The 24,813-nt window shown below is 36.9% G+C and overlaps 1 protein-coding gene and 1 long non-coding RNA gene across 6 annotated transcripts in view; both read right to left on the minus strand.

Annotated features, from left to right (window-relative positions):
* Positions 1-657: 657 nt before the first annotated feature.
* Positions 658-9,673, minus strand: LOC139965433 (uncharacterized). 2 transcript variants are annotated; one of them, XR_011792249.1, is made up of 5 exons: positions 8,979-9,673; positions 5,512-5,769; positions 4,754-4,943; positions 3,895-4,010; positions 658-3,339 (listed from the first exon to the last, which is right to left on the minus strand). It is a non-coding gene; the product is annotated as an uncharacterized lncRNA (long non-coding RNA). The 2 variants fall into 2 exon arrangements; XR_011792250.1 differs by lacking the exon at positions 3,895-4,010 and having other exon boundaries at positions 8,979-9,670.
* A 4,354-nt stretch (positions 9,674-14,027) lies between these two features.
* The window catches only part of LOC139965434 (uncharacterized), a 64,764-nt gene continuing 53,978 nt past the window's right edge, over positions 14,028-24,813 (minus strand). For all 4 annotated transcript variants that reach the window (XM_071967765.1, XM_071967763.1, XM_071967762.1 and 1 more), the window contains exons 4-6: positions 22,457-22,590; positions 21,794-21,980; positions 14,028-21,391 (exon numbers count right to left, since the gene is read on the minus strand). In XM_071967765.1, coding sequence (XP_071823866.1) covers positions 21,102-21,391; positions 21,794-21,980; positions 22,457-22,590 — 611 coding nt within the window. In that variant the 3' untranslated portion in view covers positions 14,028-21,101. The remainder of the gene's footprint in view (positions 21,392-21,793; positions 21,981-22,456; positions 22,591-24,813) is intronic.

Here is a 24,813-nt window from a genome sequence, read left to right on the forward strand (position 1 = left end):
CTACTGCCGGTCCGCGCTCGAAGGGTCGTTCATGAGTGGTCATCATGGAGATTCGATACCATGCAGACCAATGAATGATATTTTCGCACATGTAATTTTTTCGACACCCAAAATCCCAGTGGGCGGGCGACAAGCTTTCATGGGGCTGTCTCCCCCACCCCCTCCCCTCCCCCCCGTGGCTACGCCACTGGGTACATGGTGCCGAAGCACATATCTTCAAAGTACTGTCTCCAATTTTCAATTGTTTCAAGCTACTATGTGACCAAAAAGAAGTTCTCAAGATGAAGTTGCAGATCTGAAAGGACCAGTAATTTTACTAGGAAACCTTTCGACCACGTACACCTTTGAAGTAGGATAGGATTACACAGTATTTGAATTCTTCATGGATCGGCTTGTATTAAATTAGCTAAAAATCTATAGACCAGTCTTGCAAGGTTTAAAGAAATGGCTCCTTACATAGTTGGCATGATTCAAATTCATCCAGTGCAAATTCATCCAGATGCAAATTCATCAATATAATTGGTCGAGAACTTGCTAGAACAGTAAGCTGTCTGAATTAGCATCTTCAGATCGAATATGGGTTTGCTGAGTTTGGGAGCAATATGTTCGAAGTACAAGGACCAACCAATGAACCCAATTTTAACATAAGAGGCAGAGATAAGACACTATAGCAGAAATCATTATGTCTTTTTTCTGTTTATTACTGATAAATGCAAATATTTTCATTAAAAATCAATATGAAATTTCATGTTACTTTCAGAAATATATAAACAAAGCAACTTCTACAACTTCAGCTCATTCACATTCATGCTATCAGCTAGAAAATTGACCATGAGGCACATTTTCTATGAGGCATTGATGTGAATACCACTGACATAACTTGTGCTATTCAAATGGATAAAGGGCTTGGTCAAGTCATGAATAAGGCTCTGCCCCATATATTGCACATGTACAAAAAGGGTTACTGCTGTACATGCAATACTTTTTTTGATGGGGGAGAGGGGGGGGGGAGATGTGGTAACATGTTGAAAAGACCACATCTTTTAATTTGTCATTTTTCTTTTGAACATATGCAAATGCTAGAAATGAAAGCACTTGGAAATTTCTTAAAGAGATAGGCAGTTGTTGCCCTTGCACTGCTTTGAAGTCTGCACCACTGTAAATATTGTTGAAGGAGTGGAGTTCTGCGAATCTCTTGATAGTCAAGTAATAAATTTTTCTTTCACTGTTTGTTAAACAGCTCCTAGCAGTAATATGTATTTACACGACATTGTATCTGAGGTTCATTATGTAACCGGTGTTTTCTACATAATGTACAGTCAAATTAAAAACCAATGTTAAACTTGTTCCCCTGCAATGGTCTAAATTCAGAAAGTACATCAATATCATAACTCTTTTGCATGTTGTATAATGGTACTGAATTTGAAGTGGATTATATTTATCAATGAATATAGCAATGTTTTGGGTAAAAGCAATTAAAGCATCCACTTGAACTTTATGTTTTCCTTGCATTGTTTGCTACTTCCTCCTATCTAGATTCCAAAGGGACATATAGATAAATGCTCAATACCTCAAACAACATTATTTAACCTTGTTTCCCACAAGAAAATGTTCTGTCCCAGTTTCTGTAAACTACTCGGGATAAATGGAGGGGTGGGGGGGGGGGGAGTTGGACAGGTTGGGAAACTAAATATTTGACAGATGTTGTATTTGACAATAAAATTCACCTTCCCAAGGAAGTAATACAGTTCTTTAAGTGGCATTTTATGAAGGACATACAGTATGTAACGGTAGCAGAATTGGTTATTGCCTCCTGCTGAAATGTCCAATAAAGACTCGCAGTATTGGAATGTTCACAGATTCCTCATTTAGAGAAACATCTGTGTTTATTGAAACTTCCTAGGACGTTGCCAACAAGATGCAGTTGAAGTCTACTGTACCTTGTTGTCAAAGGTGGAGCTCACAAAAAGTCCTATCAACTAGTCTTATTCAAGCAGTGGCAACATATGGGAAAAAAGAAAAGCAAAATATGGTACCATTTTGGTAATATTATTTTGAACTATTTATCCCAACACCCTATCCTCCTTTTGCAAGCTTGTAAACCAGTTACAGCACTCATGCAACATGATATGACAAAGGTTCATTGCCAGAACATGAAACTAGCAATTTGGAGTAAATTTGTTAAAAGAATGATGAAGTTAATACACTGAAATATTGAATGGGGCTCAAAAGAGCTTAAGAAGTCTTTTGAGGTACATTACTTGGTCTGATAAATATATTAATTGCCCTAAGATTCAGCTATTAAAGCAGCTACTAGTAAGATACTAGATAGTATGGGATCATGAAGGTTTTCAGATTTTACCTATATTGGCCTCAAATAACCTTTGACTTGGCTAAGAGCACTCAGCACATGATACACCTGCATACAAACTTCCATTCATCATTCCAATATTGAACTATCATGTTAACATGGCTTTCAGTTTCAGATATCTAGTTATCTCACATGGGCTTCTGCTATACTGTACAAATTTATAGAATAGTACTCAATGTCAGAAACCTACATGCACTACATATGACTACCAACTTTTCCTTGTTGAGTTAGATGCTCTATGTTACTCTACTGACCTTGAGTAGCCTTTGACCCTCAATGAAGCCAACACCTACTGAAAATTCCAGTATAAATATAAAATTAATGAAATGATTCAGAAAATACTTTAACAGAAAGGAAAACTATTATAAACACTTCTGTTCATACTGACCTCAGCGTAAACAATTTAGAGACCAAGAACATATGGTATAATAACTATTAGCTAACATTTCTTCCTTCTACTCTGCAATTTTGAGAGAACAATAAGCAAAATTGATACTGGCAAATGTAACATGGCAACAATAACAATAATTCACAAATGATGATGACATCAGAAAAAGTAGCAACCATGACAATGATTATGATTTGAAAATCTTAATGAGCAATCCTAAATGTAACTAGAATATCACTTTTAGTAGAGCAGGGTTCTCACAAGCATGTTCTAACCTGGCGGTGGTCGTGGTTTGAATATGATTTTGCCTCTCCCTGCATGGTTTGAAAGTTGAGCGCCCGGGCTGAACATTTATGAACCAGGAAAAGCTTGCTGCCACTTATCTGGTCCGAAAAAATTATAGCATGAGGTAAATTTCCTCCTGGGTGAATAATTATCATAACAGTTCAAGAATTTTTACCAAAGGTGATCATATTTGAATATCTGGAGTCGGCTCGGACTTGAAGGGTCTTGGATTTGGCTCATACCAAGTGGGCTCGGACTTGGCTCAGACTCTGGCTAATTGGACTCTACTACAGCTCTGCCATAAATATAAAAAGATAATGGATTGTTAATAATTTATTATATGATGTTGAGAAGGTAGAGACTTAGAAAGTTAACTCCTAAATGTAATGGATAGTATTAAACTCTTCGTTTCACTAACAAAAGGATTCTCAAATACAGTACTAGCAACATTACAGCTGAAATAATGGATCACCAATACGATGCAGTGAAGAAAGGGAGTTTAATAAGAGCATCCCTCAATGTAATGACTAGGATAAAACTCTTAGTTGCACTAACAAAAGGATACCACATGCAGTACCAACAAGAGGGATGCCCATTATATTGAGGGTCCACTAGACTTAAGGTTTGCTAGACCCAACACCCCATTGTGGAAAGCATTATTGAGCGTCTAGTTAGCATTTATTGGGTAACTGAAAGTATTGAAGGACCTTGGTGACTCCCCTCCCAGTAGTTTTATAACATTTATGAACCAGGAAGAGCTTGCTGCCACTTATCTGGTCCAAAAAAATTATAGCATGAGGTAAATTTCCTCCTGGGTGCATAATTATCATAACAGTTCAAGAATTTTTACCAAAGGTGATCTTTGGTATCTGGAGTCGGCTCGGACTTGAAGGGTCTTGCATTTGGCTCAGACCAGATGGACTCGGACTTGGATCGGGCTCTGGCTAATTGGACTCGACTACAGCTCTGCCATAAATATAAAGAGATAATGGATTGTTAATAATTTATTATATGATGTTGAGAAGGTAGACACTTAGAGAGTACTCCTAAATGTACTGGATAGCATTAAACTCTTCGTTTCACTAACAAAAGGATTCTCAAATACAGTACTAGCAACATTACAACTAGAATAGTTGATTACCAATACGCTGCAGTGAAGTAAGGGAGTTTAATAAAGAGCATCCCTCAATGTAATGACTAGGATGAAACTCTTAGTTTCACTAACAAAAGTATACCACATGCAGTACCAACATGGGGGGGGGGGGAGGATGCCCATTACATTGAGGGTCCACTAGACTTAAGGTTTGCTAGACCCAACATCCCCATTGTGGGAAGCATTATTGAGCATCTAGTTAGCATTAATTGGGTAACTGAAGTATTAAAAGACCTTGGTGTCTCCCCTCCCAGCAGTATAACAACTGGAATAATGGATTGGTGAAACAATGTTTTATTTGATACAGTACAGTGAAGTAAGGGAGTTACATGAATAATAGTTAATGCAATGAATATGATTAAAATCTTTGTTTTACTAACGAAAATTATTCTCAAATACAGCAACATAAGAATTTGTATAAATGGATTATTAATAATGAATTTTATGATGCTGTGAAGGAAGAAAATTCATTAACAAATTTTAATTTGTATGCTGCATGTCATATACCTGTCCAGAAACTAAAAAGAAAAATTCAAACTCATAGAATGCACTGTACCTGGCTCCAAGCAATGACATATAAATCTAGTCCTCATTGTATCTACAGAAGTTGTTTGTCCAATTTTAATCGAAAGCCTTTCCTTTCCTTGAAAATTTTGATCTTCAGTAAAAATATTCTTCTGTCTGTAGATTTTATTGATGACAGTACTTCCTTCTCTTGTGGAGAAATTCCACCAGCTCTTGTTAACCTACAACAAACCAAAACAACATTTCAATCATATGTCAAAGTTTCACTGAAGTACATTCCATGTAAATGTTTTTTTAAAGCCTCACATTTTGATATTGACATTGTTGCAAAAGGTACAAATAAACACATCATAATCAAGGTTAAAATGTGATGGTGTGTTAACACCTCGTCTTTGCTTCACAATCCTACGTACAATTCATTCCAGCCTGCCAGATGGCAGATTTACAGTACATTTGGTTTTCAAAGACTACACATAAAGTCATTTCAATTCTGATAACATTCTATGATGGTGGAAGTAGCAAAGTAAAACAAAAGGTTTGGCAGTGGACTTGGTGGGAAGTGGAAAGCCTTTCTTACATTACTTTGTTAGCCGTTGCCTTAGATCGTTTACAGTTTTTGAAAATAAACAGCAAATTTTCATCATCTTTGTTCGTGTTGAAACTTAGTACAGTAAATTTATATTATGTATAGTGTGTGTTGATCAGACTTAGAGGATATTAAAGGGAAGACTTTAGAAAACTAACTTCAGGCCATAGGGATTTAAAATATATCTCACAGTCAATACTTACTGAATATTAAAGACAACTGGGGATGTTTGCAATATATGCTTGTGGGAGCTCCTTATTTCCATATAAGCCATTTCTCGCTGCATCCCATGGTCAGCATGAACCAGCAGCTCAAAGTTACTGTACAGTATTTTGATATCCTGTGTTGACCTTGAAATTGCAGCCCTGTACTTCTTGCAATAAAGTGGAGCATATCTGCTGTGGTGTTCTCATTCTGCATTCATGCATTCCTCAAATTGTGCCAAATTTAAGCCATCTTTTCTGACAAGAGAATGAACACAAATAAGTCCAGATAATTGTTTCATAAATTGCAGGTGGAAGTCTTGACAGTGCAGTTCCCTATTTGATGTCAATACTTAGTGTACTGTACATGTTGTCCAATATTCATGTCAGTTTAGTTAATTTAGCTATCACTTTTTTCATGGAAACCGCATATGCAACAATTGAGAAAAATGCCACACTACTAAGTTTGAATATTGATCTATTATTTGGTATGTAAGTTGTACCCAGGAATTTAGCATGCAATCACTTCAAGGGATTGACTGAGTATTCATGCATGGTTCAATGCCTCATCCCGCATGCAGTTCATTTACTTAAAAATTGCATGCACCCTAGACTATGTATGCCGGTACATTTAGTCCCTCAACGTATTATTTGGGGTTTAAGCTCAGAACTACTCGTGAACACAGACTTTGGCATTATGACTAAGTTCATTTTTAATGTTTGGTTTCAATGATGTTGAAACTTTCCACTCACGATGGCATATGTGTGCGTGTGCATTGGTAGGAGTACTGTGTTTGTGATCCCAGCTTGTTAACACTGTTTTTCATGACAGTAAGCTTTATTGGACAGATCTCATAGTTGGTACAGTATGTATGTATAGATGCATCACAAGTACAAGAAGCCTATTGTTTTTGGTGAAGCTCAAAGGAAATTTAGGTAAAAATGGTCAAATTGTGAAAACTCAATTTGAAGCATGGATAGATCTATTTATTGGTATGTCTAGGGCTAGGCCAGTGGTTGGGTCAACAGGGCAAACTTGTGAAAACCTTATTTAAACCATACATCTCAAAGCAGGGTACACTAGCTTGCAGAGATATATAATGTTTAGTATCATGTTATATCGCTACAGAGGGCTTTCAGTGGTCTTTTTAGATCCCCAACTGTCACTTTGAAAATGTTGTTAATCACAGTTCTCAATAGTTTTTTGCTGTATATTATTAAGATACAATAAGTTGTACATGCAGCCTACACATATACTGTACAGTAGCATACATGTCAGATTGACAAATTCATAAAATGAAACTTATTACATAATGGAAACCATGTGCAGTGCAGTTTGCATAATGGTGATCTATTTATACACCCAACCAGCTAGTATCGGATCATAGCAACATGTTACCACATGTATGCATTTAAGTGTGTTGTCACACAGTACAGTGCTAACATCATACAAGGGAGTTTTATTTGTTCCATAACAACTCTGATCATAATAGCCTGTTCGTGCAGGGAGTTGTAATGGAACAACTCCCTGGTTTGTGCTATGGACATGAGAACTATCTAGTGCCTGTTGAACATTAGTCTTGTGCATTTTCATGTTACTTACTAACACCAAATTACTGCACACAGATGGTCATTTTTAAAAGTATGAAAACTGAATACAATCAAGAGCTTTTATTTGGACATGATACCCAATATGAAACTGCTTTAGTTGCACATACTGTATGTATGCTGGTTTTTATCATGAATGATTTTTATAGGAGCCATGAATTTGTTTTTTTTATGAAGTAGGTCTGGATTCCCTTGGCATTATAACCTGATTGAAATTTAATCTCTGTGATTGCACTAATATGTGAGACCATTGATCAACCTAATTAATAGCTTTTAATGATGAAGACACTGATAACAATTTCATAACTCATTAGTGTGAACACAATGCAAGGTTCAATGAGGTACTGTTTATTTCCTTAAAATGCATAGCTGGTAGTTTTTCAACATACTCTAATCCTTTCAAATATGTTACATTGAATCTTTACACTTTTCCATTGATATATCACAGACTGTGTTTTTTTGTTATGGGACTCCGTAAAACTGGATCAAACCTAGCAATTTTGGACAAGTAATTTGCTCTTTTCGCAAAAACTCCTAAGTGCTCAAGTGACTGTACAGTACAGTAGGTCACCCTGTGAAGGCATCGTGGGACTTTGAGGAATACTTTTGATCAAGCTATTACTTCAGCACTATTAACACTACCCACATCATAAAGTCAATATCAAAATGCCTAAATTACTTAGCCATGATTGCGTTGTTATTCTAAAATGAATACTCAATTGTTTACCTTCAGCCATGATTCATCCCATACAGTAGGTGCAGGGGGAAAAAACTCATGTTACAAAAAATTGTTGTACACTGCTACACTGAGGCCCTGTGTGACTTAGTTCTCTGAATCAGAACCAATGACACACCACTACTACTGTACGCACAGGGCTAAGTGATGCACACTAACACATATAGAGAATATTGTGGGGATGAATATTGTACTGAGACGGCAAACATTTTCACATTTTTTACTTTTGTAACTCGTTTATGGAATCTATCAGGCCCTTTCTTTTACTGTAGTGTTCCGTTTGCTTGTGTATCTGTTTTTGTGGAGTTGTGACTTTCTGACTGCCTTATTTTATGGCAGAGAGATTGAGACATAGGCTACCCAAAGATTTATATTTCGTGAAATGGTTCAAAATTGCATCGCACGAATGCAAGTTCTTTCATACCCCTAAATTGACACATCTGTCGATAAGCTTACTGTAGTGAAGGGCCTAAGTAAACATCCATTATCTTTGGATGCTGTTTGCTATGCTCTGAGCCTCTAACCTCAGAAAGGTCAGGTCCCAGAGATTAGTGGTATTATATTGAGGTAATTTTGGTTATTTTTAGGGAGTAAGATTTCCAAATGCCCCAAAACATGCACAAACACAATTTGATCAGCATATACCTGAAATGGATTCAAACTCATGAAATATTTAACTCTGCTTGGCTGCAAAAAGTTATGGTTGCCTGCTGTATAGTTGCTAGTACTAGCTACAGTACAGTAGTAGTAGGCTAGTATAGTAATAGTAGTATGCTACTAGTAGGCCTAGTAATATTTGGAGGTGCGTCAATTATTAAGCCTTTACTTTAAAAGATCTGGAAGATCACCAGGCTGCAAAATGTGTAGGTTGACCAGTCTGTTACAAGTATATACTTTAATTTATATATCACATTTTATATTCCGAGTATCAGCAAAGACAGTAGCAGGCAGCTGTGATTTACCATAGCCAGTAATACTGATAGGTCCAATTTAGGGCTAACGTTAGGCCTAGGCTAGTCTACTCTAACTCTAACCATGGTCTTACTTTATTTGTGTTCAGCATGAAGGTATTTACTCTAAATGTTATTAATATATCCGGAACACTTTTAAGGAATTTACTTACAATGCATATACTCCACCAAAGTTCCAAAAGCCAACTTCAAATGGGCAACGTTTACGGTAACCTGCGGCACTTTCCTTTGTAGACTACATGACTAGGCCCACATAGAGTAACGTTGAATGTAGGCTATTGGGATAGCAACGATACGATCCGATCGACTGCCCTACCACCGAACACAGAAAGAACTGCTTATGAATGGGGGCGTTGTTTCGTTACGTGTAAATTTGCCAGTTAAAATAGAAACTCTTATTTTCTTAAATATCCCAAATTAATGGAAGAAAAATTACAAACACGAAGATTTCAGTGTAATTAGAGGAACCTGTAAGTTTCGGAACTATATATAGCCGCATTTGGTCAAAATCGAGGTGTAAAGTTGGGATCAACATATATACCATGTTCGTAATTCTGTTATATACCCTTCGGAATTACCTCCACTTTTGAGGGGAAATTTTACCCTTTAAATGAACGATTTTTTTTTTGTAACTTCGGAATTGAAAAGTTTATGAGGTTTTCTCTTAACTCGAAATAATCATTCCTCAAAGGAAGTGAAATTGATTGAACAAGAAGACCCTAGACTTAGGTTTACCTGGTGTCAGGTAAACCTATCCCCGAGGTAAACCTAAGTCCCAGCTACCATGCATTGAAGTAAACAAAAATACCAATGTGTATATATATATATATATATATATATATATATATATATATATATATATATATATATATATATATATATATATATATATATATATATATATATATATATATATATATATATATATATATATATATATATATATATATATATATATATATATATATATATATATATATATATATATATATGTAAGCTGTAACTGCAGCTGTAACTCGGAGTTTCACGCCCTTAGGGTGGCGATAATCAGACAACTGAACAAAATACTCGCTGCGCGGGTATATTCTATGGGGAACACGAACCCTATTTCTTACGTGCACGGTTCATTGGTTTGAGGCTCAATTAGATTTCTCTCTTAACTTTTGACCGGGATCATGTGTTGTACCTATTCGCTTTCGAAGGGCCTCGTGAGTCTTCGCTTTAGGGTAACACTGTCATGATCACATGTAAGGGGACTGATGCTGAGAATAGATTCAGTTGCAAGATTTCGTTCACGTGCTCTATCATGATTGTTTTTCTTAAAAAGTACAATTAACAGAGAGGAAAGAAAACAGTTAGAAAATCATACATATAGCAAAGAGAACAAATTGTATTGGAAAGAACGGAATCGAGCCAGCGACCTCAGGATTCCTATGATGTGTCAACTGATCTACCTCCAGTCCACAGTTGGTGGCGTTTTCAGAGGCTCATTCCAATCGGCCCGGTGTTCCCCGGGCTCAGGAAGACTAATCAGAATGCACCAGGGTGAACATATTTCTAGACAAGTTAGCAAAATATGATTGTTTTGTGTGTCCGGGCTTGGATAACGAAGTGCTTGACCGGAAGAACATATAGCTCGAAAATTGGACACGTTGATGCGATCATTTCAGACCCCTTTATGCCTTCAAAGAGCAGCGTAGGGAATTGATTTATTTGTGAGTAAATATAGAGGTTTGTTTACAAAGTGATGAAACCTTTGTCTCTCATTGCCAAAAATCATTCATGGTCATGATATGAGAATTTGAAGGTGCAATGAATGGTCAATGAGTGAGCAATCCAGGAGAAAGTAGAAAACTTTTACATGGTGAAGACTTCAGCAACGTCTTAGAGATGGCATTCATTTGATAGTGTAGTGCTTTAATTCAATGGGGAAGTTGTATGGCGTATGGATAGCTACCTTATATAAACGTAAGACATCGTATTTCTAAAGAGCGCCACAAATTTAACGGCGCGCCATAGAAGGCAACAACAAGATCACTTTATTTTACATTTATGTTGCTTAAATATTGAGCTTTACATGCATACGGAGAGAGACAGGATATAAAAGTTATTTACTTGCAGGGCGAAAATTTCATCCTCCTGAGAAGACCAGTTCTCTGCTCTACAAAATATACATGTTGATCGTTAACGAAGTATTAAGTTCAGGTCTGGTCACTGAGAGAGAACACAGCATTTTCCAGCAAAATTACAGCCGAAATCTTCATCATATTTCTGGTCACATGTCTCCTTCCCGCTGAACGCTTCGGTCTGCCACGTTCCTCTTAGATGATTTGCAGAAATATCTTCGTCAATAAAAAGTTTACTAATAAATAATTAAAAAGATCGATATTTTAACAAGGATCAAAGTTTGTACCCTGACGCCAATCTGACCAAGTTTCTATGATAAGCATCATCGCCTGAACTATAGATCGTGATGGAAGGTATACTAGGTGTAGTTTTATCTCCATAGCGTGGATATCCAATGGAAACGAAATCGACCCAAGCTAATACTGTAAAGGTCAAAAGATTTACCGTCAGATTTCAGCTTGCCAAACATCGGTCAAGAAGTTTCAGAAGTATTTCTTTGGAGGGGTTGACCCTCGAATCTAGTTAATCCCAGATATTGAACAACGAGATGTCTAAGGAAGGCAATATAAATATACAATGGCAATATATAAAATAATATAAAATATGGACAGACCTGACCATAATTTGACTTTAGAGCATATTGAGGGTTCATTCTAGTGAACTTTACAAAGTCGATAGACAAAGTCAACAGGTAGACTATGGAAACTTAATAAGTATCTGTCATGTTTGAAGTTGTTTTAACCCAAAATACGTAATTCCATGCAACACCCCTTCCCACCCCTACACCGTCCTATACCCCCACCCCCCCCCCCCGTTTAAGTAAATCTTAACGTATATATTGACATTTTTAACATTCATTCTGTTGAAAAAAGTGTCAGTTATTGCAAACAAGTCGCTGAAGCTGATTGCCCGGGCTTCCTCCCTAACCTGGTCTGCATGTTGTGTTTGTTATATAAAGATTGGTCGGGGAACGAACAAACCTTTCCATAAAGTGACACTGAGTTAAACATCTCATCGCAAACATCCTTCAATTGACATTTAATAAAGGGCTACAATAATAGTGTTTATCAAATTCACACCACTCACTAATTCAGGAACTCTGTACTGAAGAAAACAGCATTTGAACTTCGCATACCTGTTGAGTTCAATCGCTACTAATGTGTGTTGATTATATATCAACTTGTGAGGTTTGCACCTCTATTCCACATTTGTCCTTGTATAAAAAGCAAGAAGACCCTTAAATGGGCCTATCTGGATATCTATATGAATAAAAAATGGACCATAAAAAGTGCACGGGGCCCCGTTCAATATAAATACAACCCGGTTCAGCGGATGGGTGGTTATTTACTTGCGGTTCTATTTGCCGGGACACTGGAGCCCGCGCTCTGGGGCGCGACTGCCTGCGAATTATAGCAAAACGTCCATATTTGCTTAGTTTGACCTCTGAGATAATTATTTTGACATCTGAGATTTGACATTTTGTTCTGAAAGTCGGCATTACACAATATCCTTTCAAGTTTGAAGGGAAAAGATCGTCCCAGCAGTTTAGGAGTTTTGAACACAAGCTTGCCGATGAAACAGACACTTGCATATGCACACACATACCCACAATACACCCGGGTATATTTACTCGCAAAGGTTTTTACCTCCCTCTCAGGTACGGACTTTCTGCCACCCTACAATAGTTACCCCCCCCCCCACCCCACTACAACCCACACCGCCACCGAGACTCACTACTCGATATGGATTGCAAGGTTTACTGGTATGTTAAGTACTGTTAAAAGAAAATAGTTACTATGGTAACTGAGGTCAGAAGTCAAAGGTCAACGAAATGTCAGAGATCAGTACAAGATATTTCGCCACAGGGGAATATTCAATTGAGCTGCAGCAAACTTTACAGCTATGATGGGTATGTTAAGTAGGCCTACTATCAAACTGCATTGCCCTCTTGTTAAAGTATTCATCAACACGTTTTTGGCTTTCCGATCATTTGACTCCAGGTAAAGTGTTTGCACGTCTTTCACAAAGATAAAGGCTGCAGTACTCCTTTTAATGTTTATTCGATATCGATATCATGTAACGAGTAACATTAAATGTTATTCCAAGACAACGAGGAGAGTTCAGTTACACGATCCCTGAGATAGTTGGCAGAAAAAGGCTCGTTGACATTGAATTACGAGTGACCATTTTTTGACTTGCTAGCATATTTGAGGGCAATGCTGATAACCTTTAAATTTTAAGTGACTCATCGGGAAAGAAAATGGCGCAACTTAAAAACTCTCGTTAAACATTGAATACGGCTAATGCATGTGTGCTTCCCTATATACTAGCTTACTCGAGGAGTAATGTATACTGTGGAAATTGGCTGCCCAATAGGCAGTAGCCGCCTCGCCTCGCCCGCCCCCTGCCCCCAAATTGTGGCTTGACTCTCTGGTCAATGGTAAAAAGTCATACACGCTATCCAATATGTTTCAATTCGATCTTTGCTAAATTACTGATGTAAAGACATTGAGAAATTATTTTGAAATAATGCAAAAGAAAGGGCCGTATTAACTTTTATCTGTAAGTCAAATTCCTCGGGAAACTTGAAAATTTCAAGATATAGATTCGAAATGTCGCTATAAAAGCGATTACGCAATACATTTTATTTTTATTTCTATAATGTTCGTACAATTTCAATAAGCAGACAGGCAGCTTTAAGCAGTTTTTGAAAAGTTGGTTTCGTGTGGATTATCTAATAATCTTGTATATTCATAAAGATACTAAAATTATATGAATCTGGTAAAAACTTGATCATTTGACAGCCTGGCACTCTATTTGCTAAATCAAAAGATCCAGTGACCAATCGTGGACGGCATCAATAGCTAGAAAAGTGGGAGGTTGAGTAACATACCCAGCTCGCCCTCTCCCTCTGCCTCCCCCCCCCTCAACCGTGTATTTACCACCCCTCCCCTCCCCTCCCCCCGTTCATTCACCGAATTTTAACCATGTTTCCAGGATAAGATAAAACTAAGATGAAGGGAAATGAATGACAAGAATCATGAAAAAATATGTTTCCTTTGGTATAACCACAATTTTCTGAAACGAATATTTATTTTTAAACTGGCAACTTTTCAATTATATAATAACATAACCACAATGATTAAGTCGTGAAACCACAATACAAAACATTCCTAATTCCCTAATTCAAGATCTTTTTTAGTAGTTATGTTTTTCTTCTTCTTCTTTTTTTTTATCTCGTTTGTGATAATGTTTACTTTCATCGTAGAATACAAACATCTGCATATAAAATACTAAAATAAACATCTGTTTCATTGCCATTTCAGCAATGGAAACTTTAAAATCGTCGAAGGACAGAAAAAAAAAACTGATAAATTATTATTTTGCTTAAACAAGCAAGCTCTCGAAACTGACATGTCATCACCACAATTATTTTTTGTTGCGAAATTTCTACTTAATTTGTAAAAAAAAAAAATCTTTTACTGTGTAAATAAGTACATTTATGATACAAGATATCCCTCGCAATAAAGGAAACATTGAAAAGCAAAATTCTTCTTTTATGATAATTCGTAGCGCTGCATATATATATATATATATATATATATATATATATATATATATATATATATATATATATATATATATATTTATATTGACCAATATCAGATTACGGTACAGTGACGATAGGAAACTACACTCCATGATAAGTTTATTAACAAGATCATGAATTCAACTTTATCAGGAGGTAGATTGCAACAAATTAATGAGTCAAATGACCCTGAACCAAAGAGAGAGAGAGAGAGTGGGAGGGAGGGGGAGGGGGTGTCAGTGTGGCTGATTTGGTGGGTAGGAAGAGACAAGGGGAGAGTAGGGAATGATACAATATATTGAACAGGTTCTCATACCTCTTAAAAATAAAATAAAATTCCATGACTTTTCCATGACAATAGTAAGACATCACTTGAACTAAACATAGACCACAAGATTTTGGTAATTTCTTAAGAGGAAAGAATGAAGTAGTTAGAAATAATTTAAGGAGTCATGCAGCATACATGACTTTCAGCATCCTTAAGTTTTCCTTGTTATGAGTTTTCCAGAACTGAAATTTGGTTGTCACATTTCAATTTCTTTTCCAAAAGTTCACATGATTTTAAGTTTTTGATATCATATATTAAGCCACACGCAGATCTGAACATGTGTTAAACCCCTACCCCATCCCTCCCCCCCCCACTCACACACACGCATGAATCTCAAATGACTCAGCAATGGATGTATATATATAAGCATGATTAGTTTTACTAACATCTTTGCTTCTATTATACCTTTTAAAATGGCAGTATATACAGATCTGAACAAACGTCACAATGTGAAAATAGCGGTTTAAGGAACCTTAATGGAACGGGGGAGATGAAAAACATTTGATGCACCATTCTTGTTGGGTATATTACATGCAGCTAAACCATATACTTACAAATGCATAGAAAGTTAAGAAAGTGAGGCAGGCAGGGTGAAAATACTGTGGTAAAACATGGCAGGTATTGTATCGTTTTGAACAGAGAGAACTATAGGAAAATATTTATCGGATAGAAACTTAGGTACAAAATAAGGAGTAAGAAGAAACAAAGAAACATTTCAGCAATGAAAAGGGATACTATGTGCAGTGAACTTTTTTTGCAACAGGAAACTGTACAACTTCGAAATGGAAAAAAAAACATCATTGACTGTAACCGGTATAGGCTTTCATTGCCCATACCAACTTGTCTGTTAGGCTATCTCTACTTCCATAGTACATGATTCATATTACTTCAAAAGTAGCTAAGTTGCCTTTGAATTGCTTTAATCGTTACTTGGTAACATTACATTCACAGAATAACATTAGTTTTGAAAACAATATGCATTATGGCCATTAAATTGTATTTTTTATAAAAAGGTGACTAATAGCTAAATTTCCAAAAGTAAATTTACCACACACGTGAAATTGTATGTCTTTTTTGTAACAGCCCAGAGTGGACAAATACGTTGCTTCTTCTAGGCCTACTTGGCCTATTATTGTTTATGATGCTCCTTCATACCGCATAACGCATTGCTTCCAGAAATATGCAGTTATAGCTGATGACTCTTTCATTTCATGACAAAATAGCACATTGTTTTGTTTTATACAAATTAGGTTTAACCTATTGTTATACATCTTCTGTGTTCCGCTGTAACTAACAGTATACAGTTTCAGATCCCATGCAGCCTTTTCATTGCGAGAGAGACGCGATCAGTTGATTCACAAGAACGCTAAATCTGATGCTTAAAACACACACACAAATGAGTATGAAATGTATGAACAAACATGCTGTGATGCTTTCGCCAGAAAACCTGTAAATTATCACCCCAAACAGAACATAGAAACCGGGTAATGTGTAATTCATGCATCCTTATAGGGACCTACAATCTTGTGGCTATATGTTCCTTCCAATGATTTAAGAGACGCTCTTTGACTCGGTAAGAATACAAGTGACCACTTCCCCAACGTTACTGATAGTTATATCTGTCACCCTGTAAAACTTACATTATAATTATATACATATTGTAGGCATGCATAGGTATATGCAAATAGCAATATTTCGGGGCAGATGGGTCGCCATGAAATTAACCGACTGACTCAATCGTGTATTTACTATTGTTACAACACATTACCAAAAACCCAGCTGGGATTATAACATCTACTACCAGTATAATGTACTTCCATAAATTTATCGTTTACACTTGAGACAATATAGAGACACATAGAAGCTGCTTTTTGACTATAGAAATAAGAAATAAAAATAGAAGTACTTCCTTCCTTAAATATTTATGATGATGTTGATGATGATAACGTAGTTTATGATACTCCATATGTCAAGGCTTTCTCGACATTAGAAACTTTAATACAAACAACTGGTTAATTCAGTAAGAAACATAGCAAACAAACTAAACCAAGCTAAGAGGAGAAAATCATGAATATTTTTTATCGTAAAACCATTGTAGTAAGTTTGGCAGATCTTTTAGTTATGACGAAGGCGGTCTTACTTTATCCTCTGAAAAATGATAAATATTTCAAAGGGAATAAATTTAAGGATTTCCTCTCAAAATATTAACATAGAGAATTTGACTTTTAAATTTAATTGAGCCAAAAGCTAATCAAACTGATAAGAATGACAATATGTTTTATCTTGTATGTTGCTTATTGTCATTTAAACAGGGTCTTAATGGTTTCCGTCTTTGTGACGTCATAATTAATAACCTACGGATCTCCTGGTGACGTTATAGCTGACAGACAACGATGCCTTTGTTTTTTAATTCACATGATGCAAGGTACACGAGATCACGAAGTTTACCAACACAACTGGATACAAAAGAATGGAAATCGATGCCAAATTTTGTTAATGGCCTACCATGGTATTTCGTCAACACACAAGCATGCTCCTTAGCCTATCCTAGTTGCCATAATCAGCCGTATGGTTTCATCCGTGCCTACGTATGTTTGCGTGTGTCAGTATGGGTGTACTTGTTTTGTATTCTGATTGAGGACTTGAATAAAGGAATTACAAGTCCTCGGACGTCAATTCAAAAGAATCTCCACGTCCTTAGAAGAATTCTTTTGTTCGGGGGTGTTGTTAATGTTAGAGTACATGGCATTGAACAATGGTAAAAACAATGTGGTCTCGGTGTGAATGTAACACACATGTGTGTGTGTGTGTGCAGTTTTGGGTGAAGGGAGGATCAAAGAAGGAGACAGAGAACACCCTGTAACCGAACCTAACGTTCAAGTTTTTATTGATTTTCTCTGGTACTTACGAAAAAGTGGTGTAGATTCATCATAATAGTCTGTTTGCAATATCATTTGTATAAAGCATTAAACAGTTTACCTGAGAGAAAATTACCCCGTTTTCAACGGCTTTCAAAATGTCAAGACTAATTGAAAAAAATATAGATGGCTATGATACGTCCAATATTGACATAATATCGTTGAATTTATTATTGTGATCCTCAACTAACGAACTTTTAATTTTTAATGTATACTATTCATGGATTTTCTTATATATCATTCCATTCTTATGGGAAATAAAAAACTGTATTCCTTCATTTATTCCTTTTATTTGATTCTTTATTACAACAACGGGATTCTAGTTTAACAAATATAATTTTCATTGGAAAAGCTTTATTACAAAATTTTGTGCCATTGCATTAATCTTTCAAAGTATCTTATCTCATTCAAATTTTCTCATTCAAATTTATGAAGTGTGCGGGACTCTCACAATTGTTTTTCTATTTTCCAAGTCTCTCAATTTTTACAAATTGGGAGGCTTACTTTTTTTAATGGCCAAACAGAGCTCTACACATTAAAGTTGATCAACACAGACGAATATTTTTTTTAAATATTGTTTTAAATCACAAAGTAAACCTCTATCTTTAGATTTATTCATTTCTCACTATGAAGTTTTCCTTCATACACCAAAAGACTAATTTATCTGAAAGATAACCTTTCAATTCCACAACCTGCGCCATATTCGTACAAGCAAATTATACTAGGCTTAATGTCAGTATATAGGCGGGCCGGACTACGAACGTTTGCTTTGAGTATGTTGAAGCCACCGGCGATTTTCTCGAGGCTTTTATAAAGCCGATATGTTGACATTAATGCAACAAATTAATGTTAAGGTCTTTAATATTGTCTTTAATGTGCTAGACAGTTCGAAACGCACGATCAAATTGCACCCCCCTTTCTCCCAACCACACCGCACAATGTTCCGTCATCAAGTCTTTTAATATCTCGAAACAAGATGAAGGGTCAGAACATAATTAGGAATTAAACTAATACCGTTTTGCAAAATTTAGAACCAACACCAATAACTCTTGGAGGGCTTACGTTGGAGCTTGGGCAAACTTGTTTTAAAGACTCTGATGATAAGCGTTTGAATCTTCGTGATTTCTTGTAATGATTTTTCACCATCTGTTCAAAGTTGCTGTTGTATCAGTTTAACGTTTTCCATAAGCAACATTGTCACCCCTTCCATATTACGTTTAACTGTTGACATGATTACGCAGAGGGATTTCTGTTTGCTCGAAGTTTGTGACTATTAATCATAATAGACAGTGTGTGATTGATGAGACCGACTCCCAATTAGCTCTTTAATAAAGAAACAATGATATTTGAAGATTGAAACTATTCAACTTTGGTAACAAAACTTTCTACCCGATATCGATCACTCCTGTAACATTTATCGCCCATACAATCAATAATACCATTGCTAACTTGTTCCAAACCTCTTTTTGTTGTATAGGGTTTCCTAACGTCTCGTGTCTTTCTTCTTCTAGTTCATTGTAATCTGGTTGGTGGTGATGTTGGTACATGGTGGGGCGGGCGGGGGTGGGTGGGTGTCTCCTTTGTTTTCTTAATATATCATTCCATACTCGCTCCTTTCCTTGTTCCAGTAGTTTCCTTCTTAAACGTTCTTGGTAGTCTCCTCAATCAATCATATTTCTTTCCATTGTATGTTGTAAAATGTGTGTGTTTTATCTATCTCATATTTCATATTAGTTTCTGTCAATATTGATGTTCCCACTCCTATGTTTAATCGTACCTCTTCGCAATGTAAGATTGTAAGCGATTGATTGATTGGTTGTTTGAAAGAAAATTGAAATGAATAATCCATACCAGTTTATGGACGTGTTCCAAAATTGGGTGAAACAAATTGGATCATCGAAATTGGTAAGAAAAGTGGGTCAACAAGGTTTTGATATGAATGAAATCTAAGTAGCTATTTACATGAATTTTAGCAAGGTTTATCAATAAGATAGATACATCCTACACATACACTATGGTATACCTAAATCAGCACAGCATCTTCTTCATGAAGTTAGGCCTACATGAAAATTCAATATTAAAGAAAAAGTATTTTTTCAGTGGTATGATTTCTAGTTGTTGTTATGTGTTGTTAAGCTAGAGTGAATCGTATGCGAAGCGAATATGTGGATAGACGTGGTACATTCGAACATATCAAAGAAGGTGGGTATAATATTAATCCCACATGTATGATGTTAGTGTTAGGCAACAACCCTATAGGGAAACTTACATGGTAGTCCCAAACCTAAGCTTTAAAGGCTTTCACAACAGCCATGTTCGCCAAGTGAAACAACAGTCCCAACTCACTGTTAATTCCGTCAGCCTTTCTTACTCCCTCCGTTATCCATATACCGGCCACATTACTTGAGTTGGACACGTGGAGAATGTTCACAATTTGTGCTTTCTCTTTTCTTTTCGTCTTCTTCTTCGTCTCATTTTTTAGTTCTTAAATTCCTATTTCCAACCAGTCTAATGGTTCAGAAACTTATATCTATGTAGATAGTGACGTCATAGCAATAGTTAAGGAATCAGGCTTTTCTAAAACTTACACTAAGGGTTTGTTTACAGATGTTTACTAGGTAAACCTTAGCATATCAATAAACACGATACACTTTCAGGTCTTCGTGTGAAAGTGTTAAACTTTAAAAGATAGCTGTTAAAGACGAAACGCTCTCGTTTTTTACGTTCTGCCTGAGCAGGTTTTGTCCACCTTGGTTAAAGGAGGAGGTACTTTTAGTTGTTTTCATCAAAATCAAGTTCAAACAAAACTTATGCCGAAACTCGCCTTTTTTCCACTTAAAACCTTAAAAACTGACCTGTCGCAACGGTCACGTGATGCAAAAAAAACGCTTTCAAGAGCAATCACCATTATGACAATAGATATTACATTTGTTCTTATTTTGACGCTTTTGGCTTTCCAAAGGGTGCGGTCAACTAACATACAAGCGTCGTCGTGAGCAGTCCCTTTTCGTCTTCGGGATAGGACTTCCATCCAAACTGCATTCAGCGCATGCGCTCTGCTTTCTCATTCTCATTCGCCTTGCCGACATTGACGTTCACCACTGCGGCCAGCGTGTCTATACGAGGTATCTTCCATCAGCCTACACGATAACACGATGATAGCTAGCCGTAAACCGCTTGAGTAGCGCACTACCACTTTTCGTCAACGTTTCAGCTTTTCCATTACTCATCCCTCGGTTTATCAGGAGCGACAACCTGGAAGCCCAAATAGGGGTCCTCCAAAGTTTCTATTGCGTCCTATCCCTCCGTCTTTTCAAGTTTGGAGTCCGCACATATTCGCCTCTCTGTGTGCTTTCCTTATGTACTTGAGTCCACTCATGATCTTATTCACGTTAGATTTGTCTCGACACCGCTTGGTGGATTTTTTGACACAAGTCCTGTAGTTTTTGGTCAGAGTGCAGCCGCGTGGACTCTCTGACATTGACTGATACAAGTCTTCGTGGCAGGACGTGAAAGCGTTCCATAAACACTCTCCGTTAGTTAACGTAGGTCGACGCTTGGCGGCCCTGACATTCCTGGACCCACGTGACCGTCTCCTTGTTTCTGTGTAATGAACGAAAAAAGGACGCAGTGAGAGGTCATAAACCAGGCTCAGAACCCCACTTATTACGTCATTACACTAAACTTTTCAACGGGCTCAATTTCCGTTGCGTCAAATGAGAGTACTTTTGAACAAAACCGCAAGTAAAAGTTCCAAAATGAAGTCGGACGGTCCATGCACTTTACAAAGGAGAAGGTGAAAGTATAAAAAAAGAAAGAAAAGTCGTTGGCCAGGGCTGGGCTGGATACAAAAGCTAATCATCCCACTGCAGATATTGGGAGTATACATGCCAAATAGCAATTCCGCGGATGCAAGCAAATAAATTAAAGGCGCTATAAAATATGATGTGAAATCTTTGAATGGTTACATGAGCGAGGTCCATAAATGCATAGCAAGCTAATTACCTCCACGGTCGGGGTTGGTTGGATGCCGCCTGCCCGAGTTGGCATTTGGCGCGCTAAATGCTGTGTTGTTCAAATCGGGGCAGATACCTGCGTTACGATATGCGTTGCTGGTTCTTTCTATCCTTTGCGCGTACGTTTGTAGCTCTCCGCAAACATTTTCCTCGTGTCCGATGCAGTTAACGTAAATCTAATGGATGAAGAAGAGAATATTTGCAGCGTTGTAACGTCATCAAATGGTGTCAGCAGTGGGGAAAAATAAAAATAAAACCTGACATGGTAGAATCAATCTGTACGCCGTATAAATAAAAAATAAACTAAACCGACATCATGCATGCTCTAATAATGAATTAGTCAGGAGTTACGAATAATTTTGTACATAGAACTATGCGACATGCTGTAAAAAGATACCAGCGAGTGTTATTATGAATACCCATGGAACGTGTGCTGCTATGTGTCACCGACTGATCAAAATTGCCTACCTCCATATTTGTATATGTCGTTTTACCTCATTAACTATGTAAATATGCCAACGAACAATTTATTAGAGTGTACTTCTCAAATGACGAAACACAGATTTGTAAAAGAAGCAAGAAATAAAATAGAACACAACATTTCTAATTATCCGTAACTTAAGATCAAAATACTTATCACATTTGTTTTTACCTGTAATGCCGTACAAAAAAGGCCATTTGATGACAGTGTTGAACCAGCGACATCCAGCCTCCCCTCTTGTGTGCTTAAGTGCTTTGAGAATTTTTCGGCGCACCGCCCCATCGCGAACGTGTCACAACTTACGGCTGTTGATAAAATATATCAAAAGTCATACAAGCAACCTCACATGTAAATATCACATCGGTGCAAAAACAATTTTAGACCGCACAGCTGGTCTGTATATGTAGAATCATAGCAGATCTCTAACCTGCTATAAACTTAACTTCCACATACACATAAAATTGAAACCATCACAAACTTAGTTAGCAATTCCTAGTGTATGTCATGGAATCGGGAAGGAGTGGGTGGGGAAGGAGGGGTCGGAACGGAGGGGTCGGAACGGAGGGGTCGGGACGGAGGGGGTCGGGAGAGTGTGTAAGCATGAGTTGGAAGGGGTAGATTCATATCATTATTAACTTTTGGCGGGAATGTACTGGCTTGGGTGCTGGGATGGGGGGGGGGGTTGTTCTTGGTTCTGTGCTCAAACCTTTTCTAATCCCCGAGTTTCACGCAGGTACAAGACATCATATTTATTTTTCATTTTTTTCAATGAAACTCTGACATAATTCATTGAACTAACCTTATATTGAAACAATATGTGAAGGAGTGAATTAGTAGAAAGCTTTTATGCGTGCAAAAAAAAAATAGCTGTTTTAAAATGACTGGCTAGATCACGAAACCACCAAAGAGAACTAGGCTCATTTATATCACGTCAAGCGTTCAAGTAAAACTCATTATAATATATATATATATATATATCTATTTATAGCAAACATATATATATATATATATATAGGTGAGAATTAGTTGAGACTATTGGAACACTTGTAGTTGTTACTTGAGTTTCACGCGTTGAGCGATCATCAGACAACTGGGACCAATTATATCGTCTATAAGAAAGCGACCAAGCAGAAGCAAAATGGCGCCACCAACCATTCAAAGATACTGCCACCACCAACAATGAGAATACTGCCACCTATAGCAACTGATGGAAGACTAACGTTCGAGGGTAGAGAATTTACCAAAAGCGAGTTATTAAGTTATACAAATGAATTACCGGGATATGGATTTTAATCTGCTATTAGTGAGATTATAAGGCCAAGAGTCTAATCTGTATCCATTGTCAGGTAAGAACATAAAATAACATCCTTTGCCTGTTCAATTATTTTGATTTTGTTGATAGCAACAACATCCATATAGCGTTACTTTGTAGAATCCTCAAGTCAGAACCAAAATACTAACAGAAACCTTTATCGGTAAATCAAGATGAACTAACTCGTATCAGTCTTTTTTGTTTTTAACTTGTTTACAAAGCAGTATCAGCTAGTTTGACATTTTTTTCTTACCATTTTTTTTGGGAGGGAGCGTGGGAAATAACAGTTAATTAAACGCCGAGGTATTAACCAATCACCAGTCAGAGTTTAATGTCACGCAGACAGAAAATACTTGGACCGGCTCCAAGCACGAAGTTCAAGTTTGTCTCGGGTCAAAATTTTGAAGACGGAGGGCCATGTCTTTGTTTGCTACTCTTGAATATTCATGTAGCGTATGAAACTAACGAGGTGGTATATGTGTGATTCCCACCCCCCTCCCTTATGTGTAAAATTATAGCATCTGCAGTCCTTGGCTTCGGTTAAAGGTATCGCTAATCCCTATGGATTGTTGGACTTGCTCAGTTACGTGGCTTCGGTTAAAAGTATCGCTAATTCCTATTGTTGGTAGGACTTGTTCAGTTACATGTAGTGTATAGTATAGCATTTATCTTGCGACAAAATGAAGTCGTTACAGCTTTTAGTATATCCACAGAAAAGTGAAAATTAAACTGTATTTGGGGGATTTCTAACGTGCCGACGTTATATCCATGTAAAGTACAGGAGCCTTTGGATCTTAATTTTAATTACAGTACAGACCTTTGTATGATCAGAAACACAACACATGTGTATAGCTTTACCCAAAATAGAGGCCGCTATTGTTATGATGCATCCCAAGTTCAGTAAGGCAACATTTCCAAAGCCGATGAAATCTATATAGCTTACTCTATCATGTGCATAAAACTACCTCTGGATAAATGTTGTTATCTTCAACACAGAATGTAACTATACTATAATTACCAATTTTACTATAGCGGATCTTGAAATCGGATAAATCGGCCATTATTCGGCAGCACTTTTTTTTATTCCCATTATCCTCATGTTTCGACATATAGTATCATCAACACAAGTTGAACAGTTTTACTCCTTTCCTTTACCTGATGCGCGCGCCAGTGACTCATTCGATTTTTTTTTGTCGTCTCATTTCTTTAAAATTAA

This window comes from Apostichopus japonicus, chromosome 3 (genome assembly GCF_037975245.1).
Source record: "Apostichopus japonicus isolate 1M-3 chromosome 3, ASM3797524v1, whole genome shotgun sequence".
NCBI lineage: Eukaryota > Metazoa > Echinodermata > Holothuroidea > Aspidochirotida > Stichopodidae > Apostichopus > Apostichopus japonicus.